Source organism: Macaca nemestrina, chromosome 7 (assembly GCF_043159975.1).
Source record: "Macaca nemestrina isolate mMacNem1 chromosome 7, mMacNem.hap1, whole genome shotgun sequence".
NCBI lineage: Eukaryota > Metazoa > Chordata > Mammalia > Primates > Cercopithecidae > Macaca > Macaca nemestrina.
The window spans coordinates 69071567-69097497 of NC_092131.1; the positions used below are offsets into that span (position 1 = coordinate 69071567).

Consider the following 25931-nt stretch of genomic DNA (forward strand, 5'->3'; position numbering starts at 1 on the left):
TGTTTTCCTACAGTGTATTGTCTTATGTATTGTTTTGCATATATCCTGTACAGACATGATTCTGGAAAGAAGTTCACCCAGATATTAACAGTGGTGCAATAAGTGGAGTTTTAGTAGCATTTAAAAATTTTATACTATACATATCTTAGTTTTAGAATTACAAAATAGTGACCAGGTGCGGTGGCTCACGCCTGTAATCCCAGCACTTTGGGAGGCTGAGGAGGGCGGATCACGAGGTCAGGAGATCAAGACCATCCTAGCTAACACGGTGAAACCCTGTCTCTACTAAAAATACAAAAAAAAATTAGCCGGGCGTGGTGGCACATGCCTGTAATCCCAGCTACTGGGGAGACTGAGGCAGGAGAATCGCTTGAACCCGAAAGGTGGAGGTTGCAGTGAGCCGAGATCATGCAGAGACTCCATCTCAAAAACAAAACAAAACAAAATTTTTCTTTAAAATGTTTGTAAAAAAATTTGAAATGCTATCAAATTTATAGAAAAGGTACAAGAAGTATATAAATAATTTTTTTTTTCTCCAAACTTTGAGATTGTGAACCCCAAATATCTAAGACAATCTCAATTAATTTAGGAAGTTAATTTTGGGCTTAGTGCGTTGGCTCACGCCTGTAATCCTACCATTGTGGGAGGCCGAGGTGGGTGGATCTCTTGAGGTCAGGAGTTTGAGACCAGCCTCACCAACATGGTGAAACCCTGTCTCTACTAAAAATACAAAAAAATTAGCTGGGTGTGGTGGCAGGTGCCTGTATTCCCAGCTACTTGGGAAGCTGAAGTAGGAGAATCACTTGAACCCGGGAGGCAGAGGTTGCAGTGAGCCAGGATCACGCCACTGCACTCCAATCTGGGTGACAGAGTGAGACTCCATCTCAAAAAAAAAAAAAAAAAAAAAAGAAAGTTTATTTTGCCAAGGCTGAGGACTTGTGCCTCTAGAGGTCCTGATGACATGCGTCTAAGGTGGTCAGAGCACAATTGGTTTTATAAATTTTAGGGAGACATGGGACATCAATCAATATATGTAAGATGTATGTTGGTTCCATCCAGATAGGTGGGACCTGGAAGCTCCTCAAGCAGGGAGGGGCTTCCAGGTCACAGGTAGGTGAGAGACACACGTAGGTCCATTCTTTTGAGTTTCTGATTAGCCTTTCCCCAAGGAGGCAATCAGATATGCATTTATCTTAGTGAGCAGAGGGATGACTTTGAATAGAATGGGAGATAGGTTTGCCCTAAGCAGTTTCCAGCTTGACTTTTCCTTTTTGTTTAATAATTTTGGGGTCCCAAGATTGATTTTCCTTTCACAAGATTAAGTTGCTGATATGATAGTCCCAACCTCTTGAAACTTCATATTTCCTATGAACCAGGATAATCTCCTATATAACCACAGTATAAAACTATTAAAATATTAACACTGATACATTACGACCAGCTAATTCTCAGACCCCATTCAAGTTTTACCAGTTGTCTCAATAATTTCCTTTACTGAAAAGATTTAGTTCAGTTCTGCATTTATGGCTATATCTATTTACTCTCCTTCAGCCTGGAACAGTTCCTTAATCTTCCTGATCTTGACACTTTGGAAGATTCAGACCAGTTATTTGTAAAACATTCTTCAATTTGAGTTTGTCTTGAAGTATCCTCGTAATTTGGTTCGGGTCTTGCATCTTTGGGGGGAATATCGCAGAAGTAATGCTGTGTTCTTATTATTGCATCTTACAGGTGGCACATGGTTTTCATTTGTTCCATTACTGATGATATTCACTTTGGTCATTCATTAAGGTTGTATCTGCCAGGGCTCTCCACTTTAAAATTACTCTTTTTTACCCCTTTGTAATTAATAAATATTGCAAAATATTAGAAACCCCCATGCTGATTTGTTTCATTACTGCTGATGTTAACTTTCCTTACTTGGTTAAGGTTGTTTTTGCCACTGTAAAGTTACAAGTTTTCTTATTGTAATTATAAATATCTTATTAGGAGATACCTTGAAAATATGTGAATAACCAGTGTACTGAGCAAAGTTTTACTCACTAGTTTAGCATCCATTGATGAGTCTTTTCTAATCAATTATTATTATGATGCATGCCAAATAGTGGCTAATTCCATCATTTCTACATTTATTAATTGGCTTTCTACTTGAGGAAGAGCTTTTTCTCCTCTCCTATTTACATATTTTTATATATATATAAACTTATACACACACATATATATGTAAATACATACAGAATACACACTGGGTGGATTCTTATATTCTTATTTTATACAACAAGATATATTCCTTTACTGTCATTATTTACTTTGATGCTTAGGTTTTCCCAGATTTGGCTAGTGGGAGCCTCTTCAAGCTGCTTCTGGGTCCTTATTAAATGCTGCATGTTTGCTTAAATACTTCCTTTCTGGTATAGTAAGATGTTCAGGGCTCATCTTATCCTTTTCCTGCTCTGGACCTGAAATGAACCATTTAGGAGCCCTGTTTCCTTTTAGCCTTGATTCTACCAAGTAGAAGATAATGCTTCATGTGCACCCTTACCCTGGGTGTCATTAATTTTAGGTCCAAGTGGATGGAGCTAAGAAAAAAAATGTATGTGCATATATGTGTATCTATATATGTATATAAAATTATAAGTATATGTGTGTGCATATATGTCTACATACTCCAGTATACATCTATGATCTCTATTAAAATAAATTTATATTAAAAACCAGTAATTCTTTCAAGTATGTTCAATTCAATACCACAGGGTTTATTCTCTCCTTCCCGCTTTTCCATATTTGTAACTCATTCTCTATGAGAAACCTGCTCCCGTTATCAAATATATTTACTTATTTGCTCAGTCCTAGATTATCTAGAATAGTTTCAGAGTTTCTGGCTCATACTTCTGTTAGAAAGAAGCTTAGGAGTTAGGCTCAATATTTGTTTAGTGTTCTGAGAATATATAGTACAAAATATAATGTTCATAAGTTAAATGGGTTATTCCCCTCCACTGCCCTTAGTGTGATTATGTTATTCTTTGCTGTAAGTTTTATTTGTATCTTCTAGTAAATTTCTTTTTTTTTTTTTTTTTTTTTTTTTGAGACAGAGTCTCGCTCTGTCACCCAGGCTGGAGTGCAGTGGCTCTATCTTGGCTCTCTGCAAACTCTGCCTCCCGGGTTCACGCCATTCTCTTGCCTTAGCCTCCTGAGTAGCTGGGACTACTGGCGCCCGCCACCATGCCCGGCTAATTTTTTGTATTTTTAGTAGGGATGGAGTTTCACCATGTTAGCCAGGATGGTCTCGAACTTCTGGCCTCGTGTTCCGCCCACCTCAGCCTCCCAAAGTGCTGGGATTACAGGCATGAGCCACTGCGCCCGGCTTTCCTAGTAAATTTCTTAAGAAGACTTAAGAGTACAGAATTTCCTGGGCTGTTGAATGTTTAAACTTTTTTCTTATGGTGCTGATAGTTGAAGAATAGCTTGGTTGGATATAAAAAGCCTTGCTTCTGATTGTTTTTTCCTGGAGTTTTTGGAAAATGCTTTTTCATTATTTTCTTACCTTGATGTGTTTTGATTTTTTTTTTTTTTTTTTTTTAAACAGAGCCTCTGTTGCTCAGGCTGGTGTGCAGTTCGTGATCATAGCTTACTGCAGCACTGCAGCCTCAAACTCCTAGTCTCAAGCAATCCTCCAGCCTCAGACTACTCCCAAGTAGCTGGGATTACAGGCCCATGCCACTATGCCCAGCTAATTTTTAAATTTGCCATGTTGCCCAGGCTGGTCTTGAACTCCTGATCTCAAGTGATTCTCCCACCTTGGCTGATGTTTTTTGGGAAGGCTGATACCAGTCTTATTTTCTTGCCCTTGTAAATTTTTTGATCATTTTGCTTGAAGGTCTTGAGGAGTTTTTCTTTATGTTGTAGGATTTTTGTTGCAGGTTAATTTTCTCTAGTATGTGGTAGGCCCTTGTTACATGTATTTTTTCCTATAAAGTTGTCTTATAGCTTTAAATAGTAGTTCTATTCCATTGTTTTATTTTATTTGAGAACTCCCAGCCAGGCACGGTGGCTCACGCCTGTAATCCCAGCACTTCTGGGAGGCCGAGGCAGGCGGATTACCTGAATTCAGGAGTTCGAGACCAGCCTGACCAACATGATGAAACCCCGTCTCTACTAAAAATACAAAAATTAGCCGGGCATGGTGGCACACACCTGTAATCCCAGCTACTTGGGAGGCTGAGGCAGGAGAATTTCTTGAACCCGTGGACAGAGGTTGCAGTGAGCTGAGATCATGCCACTGCACTCCAGCCTGGCCAACAGCAATACTCTGTCTCAAAAGAAAAAAACTCCCATTTTATATAAATTGACTCTTCTTTGCTTGCTTTTTATTTCAGTCGTCTTTTTATTTCTTTATTTCATTTTCATTCTCTTGGTTTTTTTCTTTTCTTTAGTGCCTCTTACTAAGTTTTCATTTGAATCTGTAGTTGTTCTTCTAGGCGTGCTATTTGCTTCCCTCTTCTCTCTTCCGTGTACTTCTTCCCAAACTGCCCTTGATCTTTTTGGAGACTTGTAATGAGAGCATGAGAGATATAGTTCACAGGGATTTAGTGGGTTTTTCCCTCCAGTTATAGGAAATTTGAAGTTTGGATGTTCTTTGTGTCATAGTTTTATGAAAGTATCTGTATATAGTTTTATTTGCTCTTTTCTTCATTTTTTCAGCTTTACATGACTGCTGTTATCTCAGATACCCAGAATGAAGAGGGTATTTTTGTTATTAGTTAAGAAAGTTATAGAAGGAATAATCATACCTTGTGAAAACATTCAAACAGTATGCAATGGTGTATACAAATAAGTAGAAGACAACTTTCCTTGTTCTCCAGATTTGTTAACCATATGATTTTATTTATTTATTTATTTATTTATTTTTTTTTTTAGGTGGAGTTTCGCTCTCGTTGCCCAGGCTGGAGTGCAGTGGCGCAATCTCAGCTCACTGCAACCTCTGCCTCCTGGGTTTAAACGATTCTCCTGCCTCAGCCTCCCAAGTAACTGCGATTATAGGCACCCACCACCACACCCAGCTAATTTTTTTGTATTTTTAGTAGAGACAGGGTTTCACCATGTTATCCAGGCTGGTCTCGAACTCCTGACCTCAGATGATCTGCCCACCTCAGCCTCCCAAAGTGCTGGGATTACAGGTGTGAGCCACTGTGCCGGGCTAATCATGTGACTTTAAAAATTATCATGAAAGGCCGGGCGCGATGGCTCACGCCTGTAATCCTAGCACTTTGGGAAGCCGAGACGGGCGGATCACGAGGTCGGGAGATCGAGACCATCCTGGCTAACATGGTGAAACCCTGTCTCTACTAAAAATACAAAAAAATTAGCCAGGTGTGGTGGCGGGCGCCTGTAGTCCCAGCTACTGGGAAGGCTGAGGCAGGAGAATGGTGTGAACCCAGGAGGCGGAGCTTGCAGTGAGCTGAGATGGCGCCACTGCACTCCAGCCTGGGCAACAGAGCAAGACTCTGTCTCCAAAAAAAAAAAAAATTATCATGAAGTTTATATCATTTACATTGTCTTCTGAAGCTGTAGTGTAGGTTAAAAAATGTACTCTATTTTGTCCAATAACTACTTATAGAAATTAGAGATAAAATAGCATTTCTAATATGACAATACAAATATTAATTGTGGAATAAAGTAGAGCGATTATGCACAGGGAAGGATACTTTCATATATAAAAGTTGCAGGATATCTTTTACATTGTTTTCTGGATCCTGTCACTTCTTTTGAATCATACCCAGTTGGTCTTTTGTTTCTTATAAATATTCTGAGTTCTTCCATATTCAAATATTAAAAAAAAAAAGGTCCTCTCATTTCATTGGCATTTTGGGTGGCTATAGAATTCTACTTTCAAAATAATCTTCACTTGGAAATCTGTCATTCCTCTCTAGTGTTCTGACATAGACGTACAGTTTATTGATGATAATTGGATGTAGTCTCATTCTTGTTCTTTTTTTAGGAAAGCTTATTTTTTCACTAGACATTTTTAGAATGTTCTCTTTAATTTTGGAGTTCCGAAATTTTGTTAGGCTGTATTTAGGTTTGATTTTTTTCTTTCTTTATGTTTGGTTTTGGTAGACCCTTTCATTCTAGAGACTGTTGTCATTCTTCAGCTTAATTTGTTTCTCTTTTTCTATTCTATATTCATTACATTGATGCTGGACCTCTATATTTCTTTATATATTTATTTTTTTCCTCGTATCTTTCTTTGCTCCTATTTATATGAGATTTCCTTAGCTTTGGTTTTGCATATATCTAACTCAGTCTTCAGACGTGCTTTTTGGCCCATCCATTGAGGTTTTAAAATTTTTCTTAATGCTTTTAATTCCAGAAACTTTTGAGAGTTGTCATGTTTGTTGTGATATCCATTGTAATATGTGCTTGGTTCTGTATCTCTCGGCCTCTTATTTTCATGCAAAGACCCTTCTCCAGGCAGATGGCCTACTTTCTACAGAGAGTGGTTCTTAGGAATTGCTGATGGCAGAATCTGTCATCAGCTGCTGTATCTGGAGGTACAGATAAACACTGTTTCTTCTTTGGTTTATGGCTGCTTTTTGTATTTTTTGACTCCAAATATGGAGCTTTTTGGGCATCCTCCTTGGGGAAGATCTGGCTTACTTTTGATATCTGTGATACGTTTTGTTGATTCTTTTGATAATCCAGTACAATCTGTTGTTTGAATTCCTCAAAATTTCTGGTCTACTGCTTCCATGATTTCCTATCTTTAAATTTTATGTACTTTTTGGTTTTTTTTTTTTTGAGACAGAGTCTAGTTCTGTTGCCTGGGCTGGAGTGCAGTGGCATGATCATGGTTCACTGCAGTGTCGAACTCCTTGGCTTAACCAATCCTCCCACCTCAGCCTCCTGAGAAGCTGGGACTATAGGCATGTCCCATCATACCCAACTAATTTTGTTATTATTATTATTATTATTATTATTATTATTATTATTATTTTAGAGACCAGGTCTCCTTTTGTTGCTCAGGCTGATCTTGAACTCCTGGGCTAAAGTGATTCTCCCACCTTGGCCCCCAAAAGTGTTGAGATTAGAGGCATGAGCCACGGTGTCTGGCCTATTTATTTTTTATTTTACTTTATTTTATTCTAGACAGAGTCTCACTCTGTCTTCCTGGCTGGAGTACAGTGGTGTGATCTTGCCTCACTGCAACCTCCACCTCCTGGGTTCAAGCAATTCTCTTGCCTCAGCCTCCCGAGAAGCTGGGATTACAAGTGTGCGCTACCATACCCGGCTAAGTTTTGTATTTTTTTTTAGTAGAGATAGGGTTTTGCCATGTTGGCCAGGCTGGTCTTGAACTCCTGGCCTCAAGTGATCTGCCTAAAACAACAACTTTTCTCTTATTTCACTGACACCTTGTGAGGAAGTGGAAGTAGATTGGGGTATTCAATCCATTCACTTGGACTAGAAGTATAAGTCATACGTACTTTCTCTCTCTCTCTTTCTCTTTCTTTTTTTGACAGTCTCACTCTGTCGCCCAGGCTAGAGTGCAGCGGCACAGTCTTGGCTGACTGCAACCTCCATCTCCCGGGTTCAAGCAATTCTCTGCCTCTGTCTCCCAAGTAGCTGGGATTACAGGCACCCGCCACAATGCCCGGTTAATTTTTTGTATTTCTAGTAGAGGCATATTGGCCAGGCTGGTTTTGAACTCCTGAACTTGTGATCTACCCGCTTTGGCCTCCCAAAGTGCTGGGATTACAGGTGTGAGCCACTGCTTTGGGCCTCCATCTTGCACTCTAGTCTTGCTCCATCGCCCAGGCTAGAGTGCAGTGGTGCAATCTTGGCTGACTGCAACCTCCGCCTCCTGGGTTCAAGCAATTCTCCTGCCTCAGCCTCCTGAGTAGCCGGGACTACAGACATGTGCCACCACACCTGGCTAATTTTTGTATTTTTAGTAGAGACAGGATTTCACCATGTTGACCAGACTGGTTTCAAACTCTTGGCCTCAGGTGATCCACCCGCCTCAGCGTCCTAAAGTGCTGGGGTTACAGGCGTGAGCCACTATGTCCAGCCTCTTTTTTTCTTTTTTGAGACGGAGTCTCACCTTGTTTCCCAGGCTGGAGTGCAGCGGCATGATCTTGGCTTACTGTGACCTCCGCCACCCGGGTTCAAGTGATTCTCCTGCCTCAGCCTCTCGAGTAGGTGGGACTACAGGCATCTGCCACCATGCCCGGCTAATTTTTTGTATTTTTAGTAGAGATGGGATTTCACCATGTTGACCAGGCTGTTCTTGAATTCCTGACCTCAGGTGACCCACCCGCCTCGGACTCTCAAAGTCCTGGGATTACAAGTGTGAGCCACCACGCCCAGCCTTTTTTTTTTTTTTGATTATACTTATGTTCTAAACATCGAAAACAAAAGTAAAACACCAACAAAAAAGTAGAAGAGCCAGGTGCAGTGGCATGCACTTCTCATTCCAGCTCAAGTGGGAGGATCACTTGAGCCCAGGAGTTCAAGTCCAGTGTTGGCAACATAGTGAGATCGTCTCTAAAAAAAAAAAATAGTAAAAAAAGAAAATTAAAAACCCAAAACAAAACAAAATATGTTCACTCTTCCGCTTCTCTCTCTACTCTTCCCAGTCTAAGATGAGTTAAGCAGGAGAAATATCCATGTTTATAGGGATTAAGCTCATAGATTAGTTTAGAATTAGGAATGTACTACTATTTACCATAGGATTTTACAAGAAAGTTGTTCAGATACCTTTGTTTTTAAATTTCATTGTAAACATTTGATTATTTTATTTCTTAGAAAATATATGCTTTTTTCTTATTTAGAAGGAATATATAAAAAATTGTCAGAAATGTATATCCGTATGTTTTGTTTTAAACTCTGGACTTTTTTTTTCAATAGTGTACTTTTCCCAACACTGGTGCTCGCATCATGATGTTCATCGGCGGTCCTGCTACTCAGGGGCCTGGAATGGTGGTTGGAGATGAGTTGAAGACACCTATAAGATCGTGGCATGACATTGACAAAGACAATGCCAAATATGTTAAAAAGGGAACTAAGGTAATTTCGACTTTTAAATCTTTTTGCCTTATTAGAAAACAGATATTCATTTGCTGGCAGAAGAATACAAATAGTTTTTGATAGAAATTGATATTATACAGTTTGATACTACAACTGGTATTCAGAATTGGAGAAATACTCATTTTTTCTTGATAACTTGTTATACTTTTTCTGGTTCGAAATATTTAAACACTTCATAGTAGGTGTCAGTAGGTATCTCCTTAAAAATTATTACTGAGAGAAACATTCTATGCCTTTTTAAATATTCATGTTAAAGAATGTCTTTCTGTTTAGGAAAAGTTGTTTTTACATTTTTCAGTTTTTCATTTCCAAGAGACAATCCTTAATTTTTCCTTCAGATATGAATATTGTTCATAGATTAAATAGTCCATCATTTTCTTGTAAGTTGTTTTATGTTCATCTAACTTCCTGTTTTTTGGGTTTGTGTAAGTACATTTCACTAATGTTGATTTTTGACACTCTTATATTGGTTCTATTTGCTAATATCTCTTAATTTTTTAATTCTCTAGAGTTCAGTTTTAGTTTAGTTTGTGCTGTATCATGTATTTTTTGATATCATCAGTATTATATTTTTAAAAGTAATTTATGACATAATTTTTGCCACTGTTAGTGGATGCTTTTTTTTCTTGCCAACTAATTTCCTTTATGAGCTTGGAATTTTTCTTGGTTACAGCTTCTAAACCTTTCAAAAAAGGTTTTAGATTCATTTATCTTACTGCTTTTTGTATTTTCTCTATTTTTGGATGTTTTTGTTACTTGGGTATGGATTTAGCCAGGAAAAAGAGTTCTCCATTGTTTTTCTTTCTTTTTTTTTTTTTTTTTTTTTTTTGAGACAGAGTCTTGCTCTGTCACCCAGGCTGGAGTGCAGTGGTGCAGTCTTTGCTCACTGCAAGCTCCGTCTCCTGGGTTCATGCCATTCTCCCGCCTCAGCCTCCCGAGTAGCTGGGACTACAGGTGCCTGTCACCACGCCTGGGTAATTTTTTGTGTTTTTAGTAGAGACGGGATTTCACCGTGTTAGCCAGGATGGTCTCGATCTCCTGACCTCGTGATCCGCCCTCCTCGGCTTCCCAAAGTGCTGGGATTACAGGTGTGAGCCACCGCGCCCGGCCTGTTGTTTTTCTACTATGTTTGTGTGTGAAGAACAAAATATGCAAGATGCCTTTCTTTAAATTTGGCTTCACCTAGGGGTTTATCTAGAAAGAGTGGCTTTTAAGGAAAAAAAATGTGAAAATGTCAGACTCACAGAAGTTGTTACATAGTTTTATTAACATTACAGAAAGTTAAATAGCAAACCATAATTTAAATTATGATGAGTTATTCTTTTAGTCCTTCTTAGGTAATTTTGATTTGTTAATTGAAAAAAGATGTATAGGACGATTTTGTATATTATTTTAATTAAAAAAATCTTTTGTAGCATTTTGAAGCATTGGCTAATCGAGCTGCTACAACTGGCCATGTTATTGATATCTATGCATGTGCATTAGATCAGACAGGTCTCCTGGAGATGAAATGCTGTCCCAACCTTACTGGGTATGTATTTAAATTTTTACAGTTTTTGTAATTATAAGCAAATGATGACATTTACTGATATACACCAATAATGACCATTTAGGGAAAAATGGCATCTCCCCAGTACTTCAGGGCAACACATCTGTTAGTAGTTTTTGATATTCCTTTCAGTAAAGCACACTTTTAAATTTTTTAAAAAGTATGGAGTTATAAAGGTCTGTTTCTAAAGCTCACTTTGATATTTTGAAGTTATTATTTTGATTTATTACTTTAACACCTTTTTTGAGATAAAATTCACATACATAAACTTACCATTTAAAATGTCAATTTGATGCTTTTAGTATATTTACAGGATGCATAGCCATCACCATAATTTGTTTAGAACATTTGCATTACCCTAGAAACTGTGTACCCATTAGCAGTTACTTCCCATTACTCCCTCCTTTCTCTTCTCACCACCCTCTCATCCTTAGACAGCTGATAATTGCCTGTTCTGGATAGTTTATAAAATGGAATCAGAGGCTGGATGCTGTGGCTCACGCTTGTATTCCCAGCACTTTGGGAGGCTGAGGCGAGTAGATCATGAGGTCAGGAGTTCAACACCAGCCTGGCCAAGATGGTGAAACCCTGTCTCTACTAAAAATACAAAAATTAGCCAGGCGTAGTGGCAGGCGCCTGTAATCCCAGCTACTCAGGAGGCTGAGGCAGGAGAATTGCTTGAACCCGGGTGGCAGAGGTTGCAGTGAGCCGAGATCATGCCACTGTATTCCAGCCTGGGCGATAGAGTGAGACTCCGTCTCAAAAAACAAACAAAAAAAGGAATCAGAGCCGGGCGCCATGGCTCCCAACTGTAATCCTAGCACTTTAAGAAGCTGAGGTGGGAGGATTATCTGAGGTCAGGAATTCAAGACCAGCCTGGCCAACATGGCAAAACCCCATCTCTACTAAAAAACACAAAAATTAGCCGGGCGTGGTGGCACTTGCCTGTAATCCCAGCTACTCAGAAGGCTGAGGCAGGAGGATCACTTGAACCTAGAGGTGGAGGTTTCAGTGAGCCAAGAAGATTGTGGCACTGCACTCCAGCCTGGGCCACAGAGTGAGACTGTTTCAAAAAGAAATGAATCAAATGGTCTTTTGTGATTGGTTTCTTCTACTCAGCATAATGTTTTCAAGGTTCATCCATATTATAGAATGTACTAATATTTTATTTTATTTTTATTGCTGAGTAAAAAGGGAACAAGGGGTCAAAGTGCATTTAATAGTATTCCATTTGATGGATATACCCCATTTTGTTTAGGAATCCATCGGCTAATGAACGTTTCATTTCCACTTTTTGGCTACTGTGAATAATGGTCCTTTGAACATTGTGTTCAAGTTTTGGTGTGGAGATTGTGTCTTCATTTCTCTTACGTATATATCTAGGAGCAGAATTGTTGTGTCATGTAGTAGTCCGTCCTTAACATTTTGAGGAACTGTCAAACAGTTTACCCAAGTGACTGTACCAATTTAAATTCCCATTACCAAAGTATGAGGATTCTAGTTTCTCCACATGTTTGTAAGCACTTGTTATTGTCTGTATTTTAATTTTTTTGAGATGGGGTCTTTGTTACCCAGGCTGGAGTGCAGTGTGCAATCATAACTCACTGCAGCCACAATTTCCAGGGCTCAAGCAATCCTCGCACCTCAGCCTCCTGAGTAACTGAGACTACAAGCACATGCTACCACACCTAAGTAATTGTTAATACTTTTGTTTTGCGGAGACGAGGTCTCACTTTGTTGCCCAGGCTGGTCTTGAACTTCTGGGCTCGATCCTCCTGCCTCTGCTTCTCAAAATGCTGGGATTACAGGTGTGAGCCACTGTGCCCAGCCTATTGTCTGTCTTTTTGATGATATCTGTCCAAGTGGGTGTGAAGTAATATCTCCTTGTGGTTTTGATTTGCATTTCCCTGAAGACTAATGATGTTGAGCATCTTTTTATGTGCTTACTGGCCATGTGTATATCTTTGGAGAAATGTCTATTCAGATTCTTTACACATTTTTAATTTGGGCTATTGATTTTCTTTTTATTGTTAAAATAGTTTGTTATGTGGATATAAATTCCTTTATCAGATATATGACTTAAAGATATTTTCTGTTACGGGTTTTTTCCCTCACTTCTTTCTTTTTGAGACAGAGTCTCACTGTGTCGCCCAGGCTAGAGTGCAGTGGTGCAGTCTAGGCTCACTGCAACTTCTGCTTCCTGGGTTCAAGTGATTCCCCTATCTTAGCTTGCCCAGTAGCTGGAATTACAGGTGTGCACCACCATGCCTGGCTATTTTATATTTTTAGTAAAGATAGGGTTTCACCATGTTGGCCAGGCTGGTCTTGAATTCCTGACCTCAAGAGATCCACCCACCTCGGCCTCCTAAAGTGCTGGGAATACAGGTGTGAGCCACTGCGCCCGGCCTCCCTCACTTTCTTGATGGTATTGTTTGCAGCACAAAAGTTTTAAATTTTGATGAAACCTAGTTCATGCTTTTTCTTTTTTTTTTTTTTTTTGAGACGGAGTCTCGCTGTCACCCAGGCTCTGTCACCAGGCTTGGACCCGCCTCCCGAGTTCAAGTGATTCTCCTGCCTCAGCCTCCCAAGTAGCTGGGACTACAGGCGCCTGCCACCACACCCGGCTAATTTTTTTTTGTATTTTTAGTAGATACTGGGTTTCACCATGTTGACCAGGCTGGTCTTGAACTCCTGTCCTTGTGATCTGCCCGCCTCAGTCTCCCAAAGTGCTGGGATTACAGACCTGAGCCACCGTGCCTTGAGTTTTTAAAATTTTAAATTTTTTTTTTTTTTTTTTTTTTTTTTTTGAGACGGAGTCTCGCTCTGTCGCCCAAGCTGGAGTGCAGTGGCCGGATCTCAGCTCACTGCAAGCTCCGCCGCCCAAGTTTACGCCATTCTCCTGCCTCAGCCTCCCGAGTAGCTGGGACTACAGGCGCTTGCCACCTCGTCCGGCTAGTTTTTTGTATTTTTTAGTAGAGACGGGGTTTCACCGTGTTAGCCAGGATGGTCTTGATCTCCTGACCTCGTGATCCGCCCGTCTCGGCCTCCCAAAGTGCTGGGATTACAGGCTTGAGCCACCGCGCCCGGCCTAAAATTTTAAATTTTTTAAATTTTGAGACAGAGTCTCGCTGTGTTACCCAGGCTGGAGTGCAGTGGTGCAATCTCAGCTCACTGCAACCTCTGCCTCCCAGGTTCAGGCGATTCTTGTGCCTCAGCCTCCCGAGTATCTGGATTACAGGCATGTACCACCATGCCTGGCTAATTTTCATATTTATTTCAAGTTACCTGCCTGCCTTGGTCTCCCAAAGAGCTGGAATTACAGGCATGAGCCACTGTGCCCAGCCAACAATTGATTTTTATATGTTGATTTTATACCCTGCAAACTTGTGGAACTTGTTTATTAGTTTTAATAGTTTTTCTGTGGACTTCTTAGGATTTTCTCTATATAACATCATGTCATCTGCAAATTGGTATTGTTTTACTTCTTCCTTCCCATCTGCATGCTTTTTCTTTTCCTTGCCTAACTGCCCTGGCTGGAATGTCTATTAAAAATGATTAAAAATGGTGAGAGTGAATATTCTTGTATTGTTCTTGATCTTTGGGGGAAGTTGTTTAGTCTTTTTTTTTCTTTTTTTGAGATGGAGTTTCCCTCTTGTTGCCCAAGCTGGAGTGCAGTGGCACAATCTCTGCTCACTGCAACCTCCACCTCCTGGGTTCAAGCGATTCTGCTGCCTCAGCCTCCCGAATAGCTGGGACTACAGGCATGCACCACCATGCCCAGCTAAGTTTTGTATTTTTAGTAGAGACAGGGTTTCACCATGTTGGTCAGGCTGGTCTCAAACTCCTGACCTCAGGTGATCCACCTGCCGCGGCCTCCCAAAGTGCTGGGATTACAGGCATGAGCTACTGCGCCCAGCCCTGTTTAGTCTTCTACCATTAGAAGATATTAGCTGTGGATTTCATCAGATTAAGTAAGTTCCCTTCCAAAAACTCATGAAAATGTGTTTTTGGATTTTGTTAAATGCTGTTTCTATAGCTATTGATATGATCATGTGGCTTTTGTCCTTATTAATATGGTATATTGCACTGCTTTTTGGATTTTAAACCTACCTTGCATTTCTGGGATGAATCTCACTTGGTCATGGTGTATAATCCTTTTTGTTGTTGCTAAATTCAATTTGCTAGCATTTTGTTGAGGATTTTTGCATCTGTCTTCATAGGAGATACTGGCCTGTAGTTTTCTTTTGCTTGGTGTTGGCATCAGGATAACTATCTTCATAGAATGACTTGGGAGATATTCTTTCCTCTTCCATGAGCAGTTATTATTTTTGAAATAATTAGGCTTAAAAATCGATTAGATATGTCACCCTTTCTCAGGTTTATTTATTCAGTTCATTCATCTAATCAAAATGAATGAGCACCTGCTATGTAGCAAACTGCTCAAGGCACTGCAAGTAAAGCAGTGAACCAAACATAAAAATCTTTGCCCTCATGGAGCTTATCTTCTAGTGCAGGACTCTTCCGTATAATTTCCCAGTGTATATATTCTTTGTGCTGTCCCATTGAAATGTGGTAAGTATGACTGAGGAACCAAAAGTTTAATTTTAATTGCTTTACATTTAAATTTAACTAGCCACATGTTAGATCATACAGTTCTAATGAGAGGAGATGGGATAAGTATGGTAGATAGGATGTCAGATGGTGATACCATTGGGAAGGAAAAAAGGTCAGGAAAGAAGAATTGGGGTTTGCAGTTCTAAATAGGATGAATAGGCAGGGCCTTATTGAAGGTGATATTTTAGCAAAGATGTAAGGAAGTGAGAGTGAGTCATGTGCGTATATGAAGTAAGAGTATTCCAAGTGAGGAATAGCAAGTGCAAAGTTGAGAATGTACCTGGGGCCAGGCGCTGTGACTCACACCTGTGTAATCCTAGCAGTTTGGGAGGCTGAGGTGGGTGGATTGCTTGAGTCAGGAGTTTGAGACCAGTCTGGGCAACATGGTGAAACCCTGTCTTTGCCAAAAATACAAAAATTAGCTGGGCATGGTGGTGTGTGCCTGTAGTCCCAGCTACTTGGGAGGCTGAGGTGGGAGGATTGCTGGAGCTTGGGAAGTCCAGGCTGTGGTGAGCCATGATTGCATCACTGCACTCCATCCTGGGTGACAGAGTGAGACCTGGGTTCAAAAAATAATAATAAAAAAGAGAATGTACCTGTGATGTTGAGAAATAGCAAGGGGAGAACAAAGTAGCTGGAATGGAGTGAGTGAGGAGGGTAGGTTTCAAAGGCCTGTTTAAAGGGCTTTGGACTTTACCTTGAGTGAGATGGGAAGGCATTGGAGAGTTTTCATCAGAGGAGTTTGATGATCTGACTTAATGGTTTAAAAAGATCGCTGACTTCATTTGTCTTTAGTAGAGTATAGGGATGTAAGAATACCAAGTGATGGTAGTACAGATGGTGGGAAGTAGTTGGATTTTGGATTTATTTGGAAGATAGATGTAAGGGTGTGGACAGTTCCTTTATATAAGTTTACTGTAAAAGGGAGCAGAGAAATGGGATGTATTATCAGGTATAATGATGAGTTAGATCATCATAGATAACATGTTTGTAGAAAATCTGAAAGAATCTATAAACTATTGATATTAATATGTGAAGTTGGCAAGACTTCTGGATCAAGGTCAGTGTACAAAGTTTAATTATAAATGTAGGTACCAGTAACATTAAAAAACGTAAAAGGATGCAATTTCTAATAAGCATCAGAGATAACATAAAAACTTTTAATGATATCAAAAATAAAATTATGGTCAATTAGTTACAACACATCAGTTTTATTCTTTTGCCTATTTCAATTTTTGATTGTATCTTTTATTGATGTTTAAGTAATAAAGTATTTAAAAAATGTGAACAAGTGTGTCTAAATATTTGTATGCATATGTGTACCCCCCTTTTATATAAACAGAATATTTTACACATCTTTCCCCTCTTTGTGTTTTTCACTTATATCCTAGAAATCAGTCTGTAGCAGTGTATTACTCCATTGTGTGGATGTAATATTTTTTCAGCTAGTCTCTAATTACATGATTATTTGGATTGTTTTCAGTTTTGTGTTATTCTGAGTTTGTGTTTGAAATACGATATTTCAAACACAAGGAAAAAAGGAAACAAAAAACATTTGTTGTTACAAATAGTGCTTCAATGAATAACCTTGTGAATGTATTTTGTTTCTCTGTTTTTGTTTTGTTACAATATCTTTGGAATAGATTACTGTTAGTGGGGTGGCTGGATTAAGGAGGAAATCCATATATAATTTTGTTAGATATTATCAAGTTGCTCTGTACTGGGGTTGTACCATTTTGCAGTCCCAGCAGAAGTGTATGAGAGTGCCCGTTTTTCCATAGCTTCACCAACATAATATGTTGCCGTCAAACTGATTTTTGCCAATCTATTAGAGAAGGAATGGTATCAAAATAGTTTTTAACTTTCAAGTTAATATTAAACATTTTTTTAAATTAAAAAAGTAGGTATATGCTTATTGAAAAAAATTTAAAGTAAGTGTATAAAGTGAAAATACTCTCTTAATTTTCTTCCATTCTCATTTGCTCGGTATAACATGTATATTTCATGTGACACAGGCAATACATGCATATACATACACACACATACTCGTTTTTAAGAGTGAGAATGAGCCGGATGGGTGGCTCATGCCTGTAATCCCAGCACCTTGGCAACCCGAGGTGAGCATATTGTTTGAGCCTAGAAGTTCAAGACCAACCTGGGCAACATGGCAAAACCCTATCTCTACAAAAAAACAAAAAAATTAGCTGGGCGTGTTGGTGCAACTTGTAGTCCAGCTACTTGGGAGGCTGAGGTAGGAGGATGGCTTGAGCCCAGGAGGTTGTGGCTGCAGTGAGCCGTGATTGTGCCACTGCACTCCAGCCTGGGCGACAGAGTGAGACCCTGTCTGAAAAAAAAAAAGAGAGAATGCATGCTGGAAACTGTCAGGTACCTTTACCAATATGGAGAACATTTGTTACTGTATACTCTTCTGTACCTTTTGAATTTTGTAATATAATGGATATATTGCCTATTTAAAGAATAATTTTTTTAAAATTGCCAAGGACAAATGCAACTGTTAAGGGCACTCTGTTATCCTTGGAATTGAGATTATTTGTGGGGTGAGGATATTCTCATATATATTTGAATATTAAAAATGAGTAATACAGCACATTTTGGGAAATGTCTTTAAAATTTATTGGTAGTCTTGAGAGGTAATTTTCTTCTACGATTTTAACACACGGACTCAGTAACTGTGTCAAGTGTTTTTTTTTATTCTTTCCATGCAGAGGATACATGGTAATGGGTGATTCTTTCAATACTTCCTTATTCAAACAAACTTTTCAAAGAGTCTTTACCAAAGACATGCATGGACAGTTTAAAATGGGCTTTGGTGGTACACTAGAAATAAAGGTAAGACCGAAAACTTGGCATGTGTGATATGCTATCAAGAGACAACTTACAGAGTATAATTCTAAAGTGTCATTAATCAAATTTAGTATTTGCTTTCAAAATTGTGGTTATTTTTTATTTAAACCTGAGTTAGAGATTTTCTTCACCAGAAGAGTGTCATCATTCAATGTATGAGACTTTACTTGAGCATTTCTGAACAATTGTTAGAAAAGTAGAACAATATTGGTAAAATAATTCTTTAACTTTTATTTTTTTCTTTATATAGGGCTTAACTCTTTAAAGTATGTTTTATCTTTTTTTTTTTTTTTAATTTTTTTTATTTCTTGAGACAGAGTCTTCCTCTGTCGCCCAGGCTAGAGTGCAGTGGCATGATCTTGTCTCACTGCAGCCTCCGCCTCCTGGGTTCAAGTGATTCTCCAGCCTCAGCCTCCTGAGTAGCTGGGACTACAGGTGTGTGCCACCGTGTCTGGCTAATTTTTGTATTTTTAGTAGAGACGTGGTGTCATCATGTTGGCCAGGCTGGTTCAAACTCCTGACCTCAGGTGATCTGCCTGTCTTAGCCTCCCAAAGTGCTGAGATTACAGGCGTAAGCCACCATGTCCGGCCTGTTTTATCTTTTGTAGAGCCAAATCTATTTATGTTAGTGCCAGGTTAATGATGGGAATTGTTATCTAACTTAAGAGGATACTGTTTTTTACCTTTGGATAATCAGTAATTGTTTTATGATTAGTTGTTATTACATAATTCTATCATTTATTTCAAATTTGGATTTAAAATACCCAAAGGCTAAGTGCTTCTAATCCTAATTGATTATTTTAAAATTAATTCTAAGCACATTAATTTTGAATTTTCATTAAATATTTATTAAACTTGTTTTATTGAATGCTTGCTATATGCCCAACATTGTGTGGGAAATTACAGAGATGTCTAGGGATATCTAAGGTACACGTCTTGCTGTAGAGACACTTAGCATTCTCTTGATAGAGAGGCAGGAAAAGAAAACAGTGCATGTGATAGAATGACGTAATAATTATAAAAATGCTATAAAGGTTTAGAGAAGAAAAATGAACATATATAGGACACAATTTATTCTAGAGGAGTGTGACTTATAGTTTTTTTTTTTTTTTTTTTTTTTTTTTTTGAGACAGAGTTTCGCTCTTGTTGCCCGGCTGGAGTGCAGTGTTGTGATTCCGGCTCACCACAACCTCTGCCTCCTGGGTTCAAGCGATTCTCCTTAGCCTCCTGAGTAGCTGGATTTACAGGCATGTGTCACCATGCCCAGCTAATTTTGTATTTTTAGTAGAGACGGGGTTTCTCCATGTTGGTCAGGCTGGTCTTGAACTCCCAACCTCAGGTGATCCACCCGCCTCAGCCTCTCAAAGTGTTGGGATTACAGGCATGAGCTATCGTGCCTGGCCACAGTTTTGTTTTTTTTTTTAAAAGATGTTAGAGGATAATGCATTTTATTCAGGAACCTGGTGTGAGGAGAGGCATAGAGGTGAGAATCAGCATTGTATGTTTGAGAAAACTGCCCAGAGAGCGTAGATGCTTTGTATTGGAATGAGGGGAAATAGCTTAAATTTGTGGGAGCTGGTTGTAGTGTGCAGACATATGTGTCATATTAGGTATTTTGCGTAAGATTCATCTGACAGTGCTATTCTGCGCATGTCAGGTAAAAGAATCTCAAGTAAGAAAAGCAGGCTTTCTAATTTTTTTTTTTAGTTAGAAGGTATTGTGATAGCTTAACTTTGGTGGCAGGAGAGACTGGGTAGAGACCAATCTTGGTGACAGATTTTCTCTGGGAGGAAAAATAGAATAGGGTGTCTAAGGTTTTGGATTAGGATATGTGAATTTTGGGTGGGTAGGTAGGAGTGTGAAGTCAGGATGATGTTCCCAAATGGAGACCTCCTATGTGCTAATGGAAATAGAAGATTAAAATTAGGTCGGTGCCAGATTTTTAATTTGGCAGTGAGCATAGAAGTGCTCATTGATTATTTTTCATGTTAGTATATTTTCATTGGCTTTGAGTGTTAAATATAGATGAATATCTTATATTCTTATATACCTGTAGTTGAACATTTGAACTTACTTTTGAGGAAACTGAATATGCTATATTCTTATTTTGCAGACCTCAAGGGAAATAAAGATTTCAGGAGCTATTGGACCCTGTGTGTCGCTCAATTCTAAAGGACCCTGTGTGTCTGAAAATGTAAGTTGTGTTTATTCTAAAAAGAAAGTATAGGGCCAGGAACTGTGGCTTGCACCTGTAATCCCAGCTACTTGAGAGGCTGAGGCAGGAGGATTGCTTAAGCCCAGGAGTTAGAGACCAACCCAGGCAACATAGAGAGACCCTGTTCCCCACCCATTATCCCCGCCAAAAAAGAAAAAAAGAAGATACAGTGAATGCACAGGATAGCACCAACAAAAACTTGGGGTGGCAGCCTATAGCATTCCTTTCAGAATTCTTATATTGGTTGTTTTATGTAGTTCAGCTTCCATTGGTATACATCCATTCGTGGTTGCTCTTTCTGCATACCCTTTTCCCATCTACCCCTAATTAAAATTTTTGTACTGTCACCAGTCTTCTATTTTTTATGCCTAAATTATATCTTGCCCCAGTGTACCTAAAAAAAAAAACAACTAATGATTTGGAAATTTGGAGACTTCTGAAAGTCAAAATTAGCTCTAAATTGATTTTTGTTACCAGAATTTTCAAAAAAGTAACCAAATTAGCCAGATTTGGAATTTCAGTTCTTTATGTTCTTTTTATCCAATTTAATGGAAGTATAATGCACTGTAAAATGTAGCTGTAGAGAGGATGATGGGACAAATAATACAAAGTGGGTAATCAACTTTAAAAATGGCAAAGCTAAAAAATTAATATATATAAGCAGTTTGCATGGTAAAGGCCTATCTATATCTATGACATTTTCTTGGGAATCAGAGTGCTTAACAATTCTCATCCAGAGAACATGTGTTCGTAAATGCATATATTATATATTAAATCAGTTCCTCTTTATACAGATCCAGTAGTTGGATAGAAGGATAACGTTAGTTGCAATTACTTCATTAAATAGCATATGCTTTTATTTTTTATTTATTTATTTTTTGAGACGGAGTCTCGCTGTGTTGCCCAGGCTGGAGTGCAGTGGTGCCATCTTGGCTCACTTGCAGGCTCCGCCTCCTGGGTTCATGCCATTCTCCTGCCTTGGCTTTATAAGTAGCTGGGACTACAGGTGTCTGCCACCATGCCCAGCTAATTTTTTGTGTTTTTGGTAGAGATGGGGTTTCACAATGTTAGCCAGGATGGTCCCCATCTCCTGACCTTGTGATCTGCCTGCCTCAGCCTCCCAAAGTGCTGAGATTACAGGTGTGAGCCACTGCGCCTGGCCAAATAGCATATGTTTTTAACAACAACAGTATGAAGAACTTATATTAATACTTTTGTAATTTACTTAGCAAGAATTTGAATTTTACTTTTATTATGTAAAAATTATTTTGTTTTTATTATGTAAAAAATGCTTTATTTTATAATATAGTCTTAACATATTTTAAGCTCTTAACATCATTGAATTAGTTTGAAACATGACTTTTTTTCCCCTATGGTCTTTTTCCTTTTTCACCTTAATATAAAATTAATAAATTGTGTCTCTAACTTTCAAACATGCTTTATTTTATTTTACAGGAGATAGGAACAGGTGGCACATGTCAGTGGAAGATATGTGGACTTAGTCCCACTACAACCTTAGCCATATATTTTGAGGTTGTCAATCAGGTATGACTTTCTACATCTGAATATCAAAACGTACATTTGAATAAGTACTTACTTTAGACCATGAATAGTTCATATATTTTTTTCCTATAGTAGATATAACGCAAAATTTATTTTCTGTATTGGAATTTATATTTGTTTCTTATTTTTATTTTTATTTTTCAAGGCTAAACTCCTTGGTGAGAGGACATATTGTAATAGAAATGCAGGGAAACCTACGAACGCCAAACCTTGGATAGCCCAACTTTTAGTCTGTTTTCTTTCTTTCTTTCTTTTTGAATATAAACTTGAAGGATAAATGCAGTTACTTAAAATTCCCTTCTACTTATGCATTTTTGCAATTAGATGTCTAGCTTTTTCTAGTTGTCACAAAGTGTATATGATATATGAGTCTTCCTACAAGAAGGTCTCATATGTGAAAATCCATAGAAAAAGTTTGGAAAGTAATCATATTTGGGAAGATTTTTTTTTTCTGCCACAGGAGGTAGTTAGTCACATTGAAGAATATAAATTACTGACTTACTTATTAATAGTTTTTAGGCATAAAATGAACCATAAAATATTAACAATCAGCTTTCCTAAGGCAGGTGCAATAGTTTTTTTTAATATTAAAATTTATAAGAAATATATTGACTCTTATTGACAAAAGCAAAACAAAATGACACACAAAAACAAAGCAAGAATGTCTTGTCAGAAGGCATGAATAAAATTTTCCTATTGACTACTTGTATTTCTTTCTGATGATAATTATTATATATTGCTATTAGTTTCTTCTCATTATTAATCTTTCATTGGTTGGTTGTTCATCATATGATTATGTTCCTAAAAGTTCTGCTTTCATCTTCTATACCTAGGGGACGAGGACTTAGCTCAATTTCTCTTTATCCAGTTACAAGTTGGACATCTCAAATCTGAAATCTGTAATGTTTCAAAATCTGGAACTTTATGAATGCTGACATGACACTCAAAGAAAATGCTCATTGGAGAGCATTTTGGATTTTGGATTTTTGGATTTGGGGATGTTCAGTTGGTATAAGGCAAATATTCCCAAGTTTGAAAAAATATAAAATCCAAAACATTTCAGGACCCAAGCATTTTGGATAAGGGATATCCAAACTGTGCAGTTTGGCTTAAATGACCTCACTTAGGTCTTGTCTTTTAATTTCTTTGTGCTCTCCCTTTTCTTTGTTCTTTCATGTCCCTCTTGCTTATATATTACTTGAAAATTGATTTCCTAGCAGGACTGACTTCTCTCATTCTTGAGTATTTTCCTCCTCTCCCAAATTAATTTCTCCCTTCTGTGTGACAAATTATAATTGTTTTGAATGCATTGGAAATAAGTATCCTTCTAATCAATTTTAGAATGAATTATTTTTAGTGCTAGGACATGCAGCGTGTGATTATATGACAACAACATAGTAAAATTTGCTTAGGTTTTACTCCATTATATTTATACAGCATAATGCTCCAATTCCTCAAGGAGGGCGTGGTGCAATCCAGTTTGTGACTCAGTATCAGCATTCAAGTGGGCAGAGACGCATCCGAGTGACCACCATTGCTAGGAAGTAAGTTGTATTTGTTAAGAGATTTGATTTTCATATCACAACTATCTGGGTTGTGTTTCCAAAGTGGATTCCTATTTTGGGTGACATCCATGACTAGCAAGTGAATATTTGTGACTAATAGTATTTTATTTATTTCTTTTTAACCCAGCTTATTTGCTACAATATTCATTACTAAGAACTGTAAGAGCAATTTTAAAAAGTACTTCTAAGACACACCCTTCAAAATATTATTTACCTCATTCCTGTGAGAGGAGAAGAATCAAACATTTACCTATAATAGTCAATATATATAATCCATTATATATATGACAGCACATTAATTAATCACATTACTTTTCAACTAGTGATAAAAATTCTTAGCTATTTTTTTCAAGTTTTATTAGTCATTTAATTCATCTGTTAAGCCATTACTCAGCTTCTGCTTTGTGGAGTAGGTTCTGTTGTGGGAGAGTATGAATGCAGAAGCCGTGAACATACTTAGTCTCCTGCTATATGACGGTGTGGTATAGAGTAGTCCTCACACTGTCTGTGGTAAAGGGCCAGTTGTGGTTTTTTCCCTAATCCTTCGGGTACAGATGCTTTTATTAAATACAATAAAAATGAATTACTAGAAAAATGAAATTTTAAAAAGTGATTTAAAACAAACTCCCTGTTTTATGTTATTAGATTAATAAGATACAAGATTATTTTGTGAAGTTGCTCAGTTTCTAAATATTTATTGTTAGTTCCTCTATTGACTTCATGGCACTGGTTCACATACCACACTTTGACTAGCACTTGTTGAGACCACAAAAGGTAAAGTCTGTATCTAACAGATTCAATTATAGGGTAGTATTTTGTGTAACATCTTTGCCCAGGATTTGCAGAGACAACAAATTTAATTGAATTTAGTACGCTTCTTTTTATTAAGAATTAGAAATAAATTATTTCGCTGCTACTTTGGTATCTCTATATATTTGTGAAGTATAAAACAAAAGGAAAATAATTGTGGAATGAGTTTAGTTAGGAAGAGATTTTTAGATGAGGTGAATCTAGAAATGAACAGGCTTTGGTCTTTATTTCTATTTGTCTTGAACTTGGTTGTCTGGATAGGGAAAGTGTTGATCAGTAAACTTACCCAGTTTAGTCATGGTCTAGACAATGGACAAGGAAGGCATTTGTAGCTCTCATTTTCATTAACTGTACTTAAACTCTAGCTTCATTCTTGAAAATCTTAAGACTTTTGATGAGTGATGGACATGAACACAACATTTGAACTGAATATTAGTTGTATTGGATGATCTATTACATAGCACAGGGTTGTACATAGATTGACTGTCCTGTTCTGTTACCTTGCTTTGACTTCACGTCCTGGAACAATGTCACGGGGATACATTATTCATTTGAAGAAAAAATGTCAACTGAACCTTCCCTAAGATTTGTTCAGATTTCAGATAAGGAACTCGGAAGTACTGATTCCTGGCAAACTTCTCAGTTTTTTTATGCCTCTCAACATGTGTGCGCGTGCACACACACACGTGTGCGCACACATTAAATTTGACATTCAGAACATTTGCTTAAAGAAACAACGATATACCAAATGAGGGAGTTTTTACATTTTACAAAGTCACTGGTTTATACTACTCAAAAATGTCTTAGAAGACAAAGTCTGAGCAACTGATCCAGATTAAAGGATACCAAAGAAACATTACCACTAATGCCAATGTGTGATCCTGGACAAAATGCGATGTCAGGGAAAAATTTTGCTTTAGAAGCTATTATTAGACAATTGCGGAAATATGAATATGGTCTCTTTCTATATGATAATAACAATATATCAGTGTTAGATTTCACCAATTTAATAATTGGAGCTATATAAGATAATTTTTTGTTCTTAGGAGATAGACACTAAAGTATTTCGGGCAGAAGGTCATAATGTCTCCAACTTAATCTAGAAGAGTTCAGCAAAAAATGTATATATAAATGGAGAGAGAGAATGATAATGCAGATGTGTTAAAATGCTAACAATTGATCAATCTAGGTGATGGATATATAGCAGTTTATTCCACTCTTCTTACTGTCTTTATGTTTGAAATATTTTTAAAATGAAAAGTTTTAAAAGGTTAGATTACTCTTTCAAGAGACAGGGTGCTGTCTGTGAGAAATATCATGGGCTTATATATTTTCAGTTTGCACAGAATTTATGAGGCTATTTGTAGAGAGATATGTGTGTTATGGTGCCATTTATAGCATTGTCTTACCAAAAGCATCCATCTTTTCAAGTTAACTTATCCCAACCATTTCCAATGATCAGAGCATCTTGTTTTTTTTTGTTATAGTTGTGTGTTTTTTTTTTTTTTTAAACTAGGATTATGACTATCGGGGCCTAGACAAGTGTTTTGGTTAAGTGAATAAGCCATATGAAAATAAAGGCTCCTGAGAAGACAAAGTTACTCTATTTTTCATATAGAAAATAACTTTGATCTAGGAATTTTGGTTTAAACTAGTTGTAAGAATC

General features: G+C 37.8%; 1 protein-coding gene across 2 annotated transcripts in view; it reads left to right on the forward strand.

Moving 5' to 3' along the window:
* LOC105478016 (SEC23 homolog A, COPII coat complex component) overlaps positions 1–25931 on the forward strand; it is a 72467-nt gene that overhangs the window by 19489 nt on the left and 27047 nt on the right. For both annotated transcript variants that reach the window (XM_011734984.3, XM_071100273.1), the window contains exons 8-13: positions 8905–9063; positions 10500–10615; positions 17974–18097; positions 20226–20306; positions 21783–21872; positions 23328–23434. In XM_011734984.3, the coding sequence (XP_011733286.1) occupies positions 8905–9063; positions 10500–10615; positions 17974–18097; positions 20226–20306; positions 21783–21872; positions 23328–23434 (677 nt within the window). The remainder of the gene's footprint in view (positions 1–8904; positions 9064–10499; positions 10616–17973; positions 18098–20225; positions 20307–21782; positions 21873–23327; positions 23435–25931) is intronic.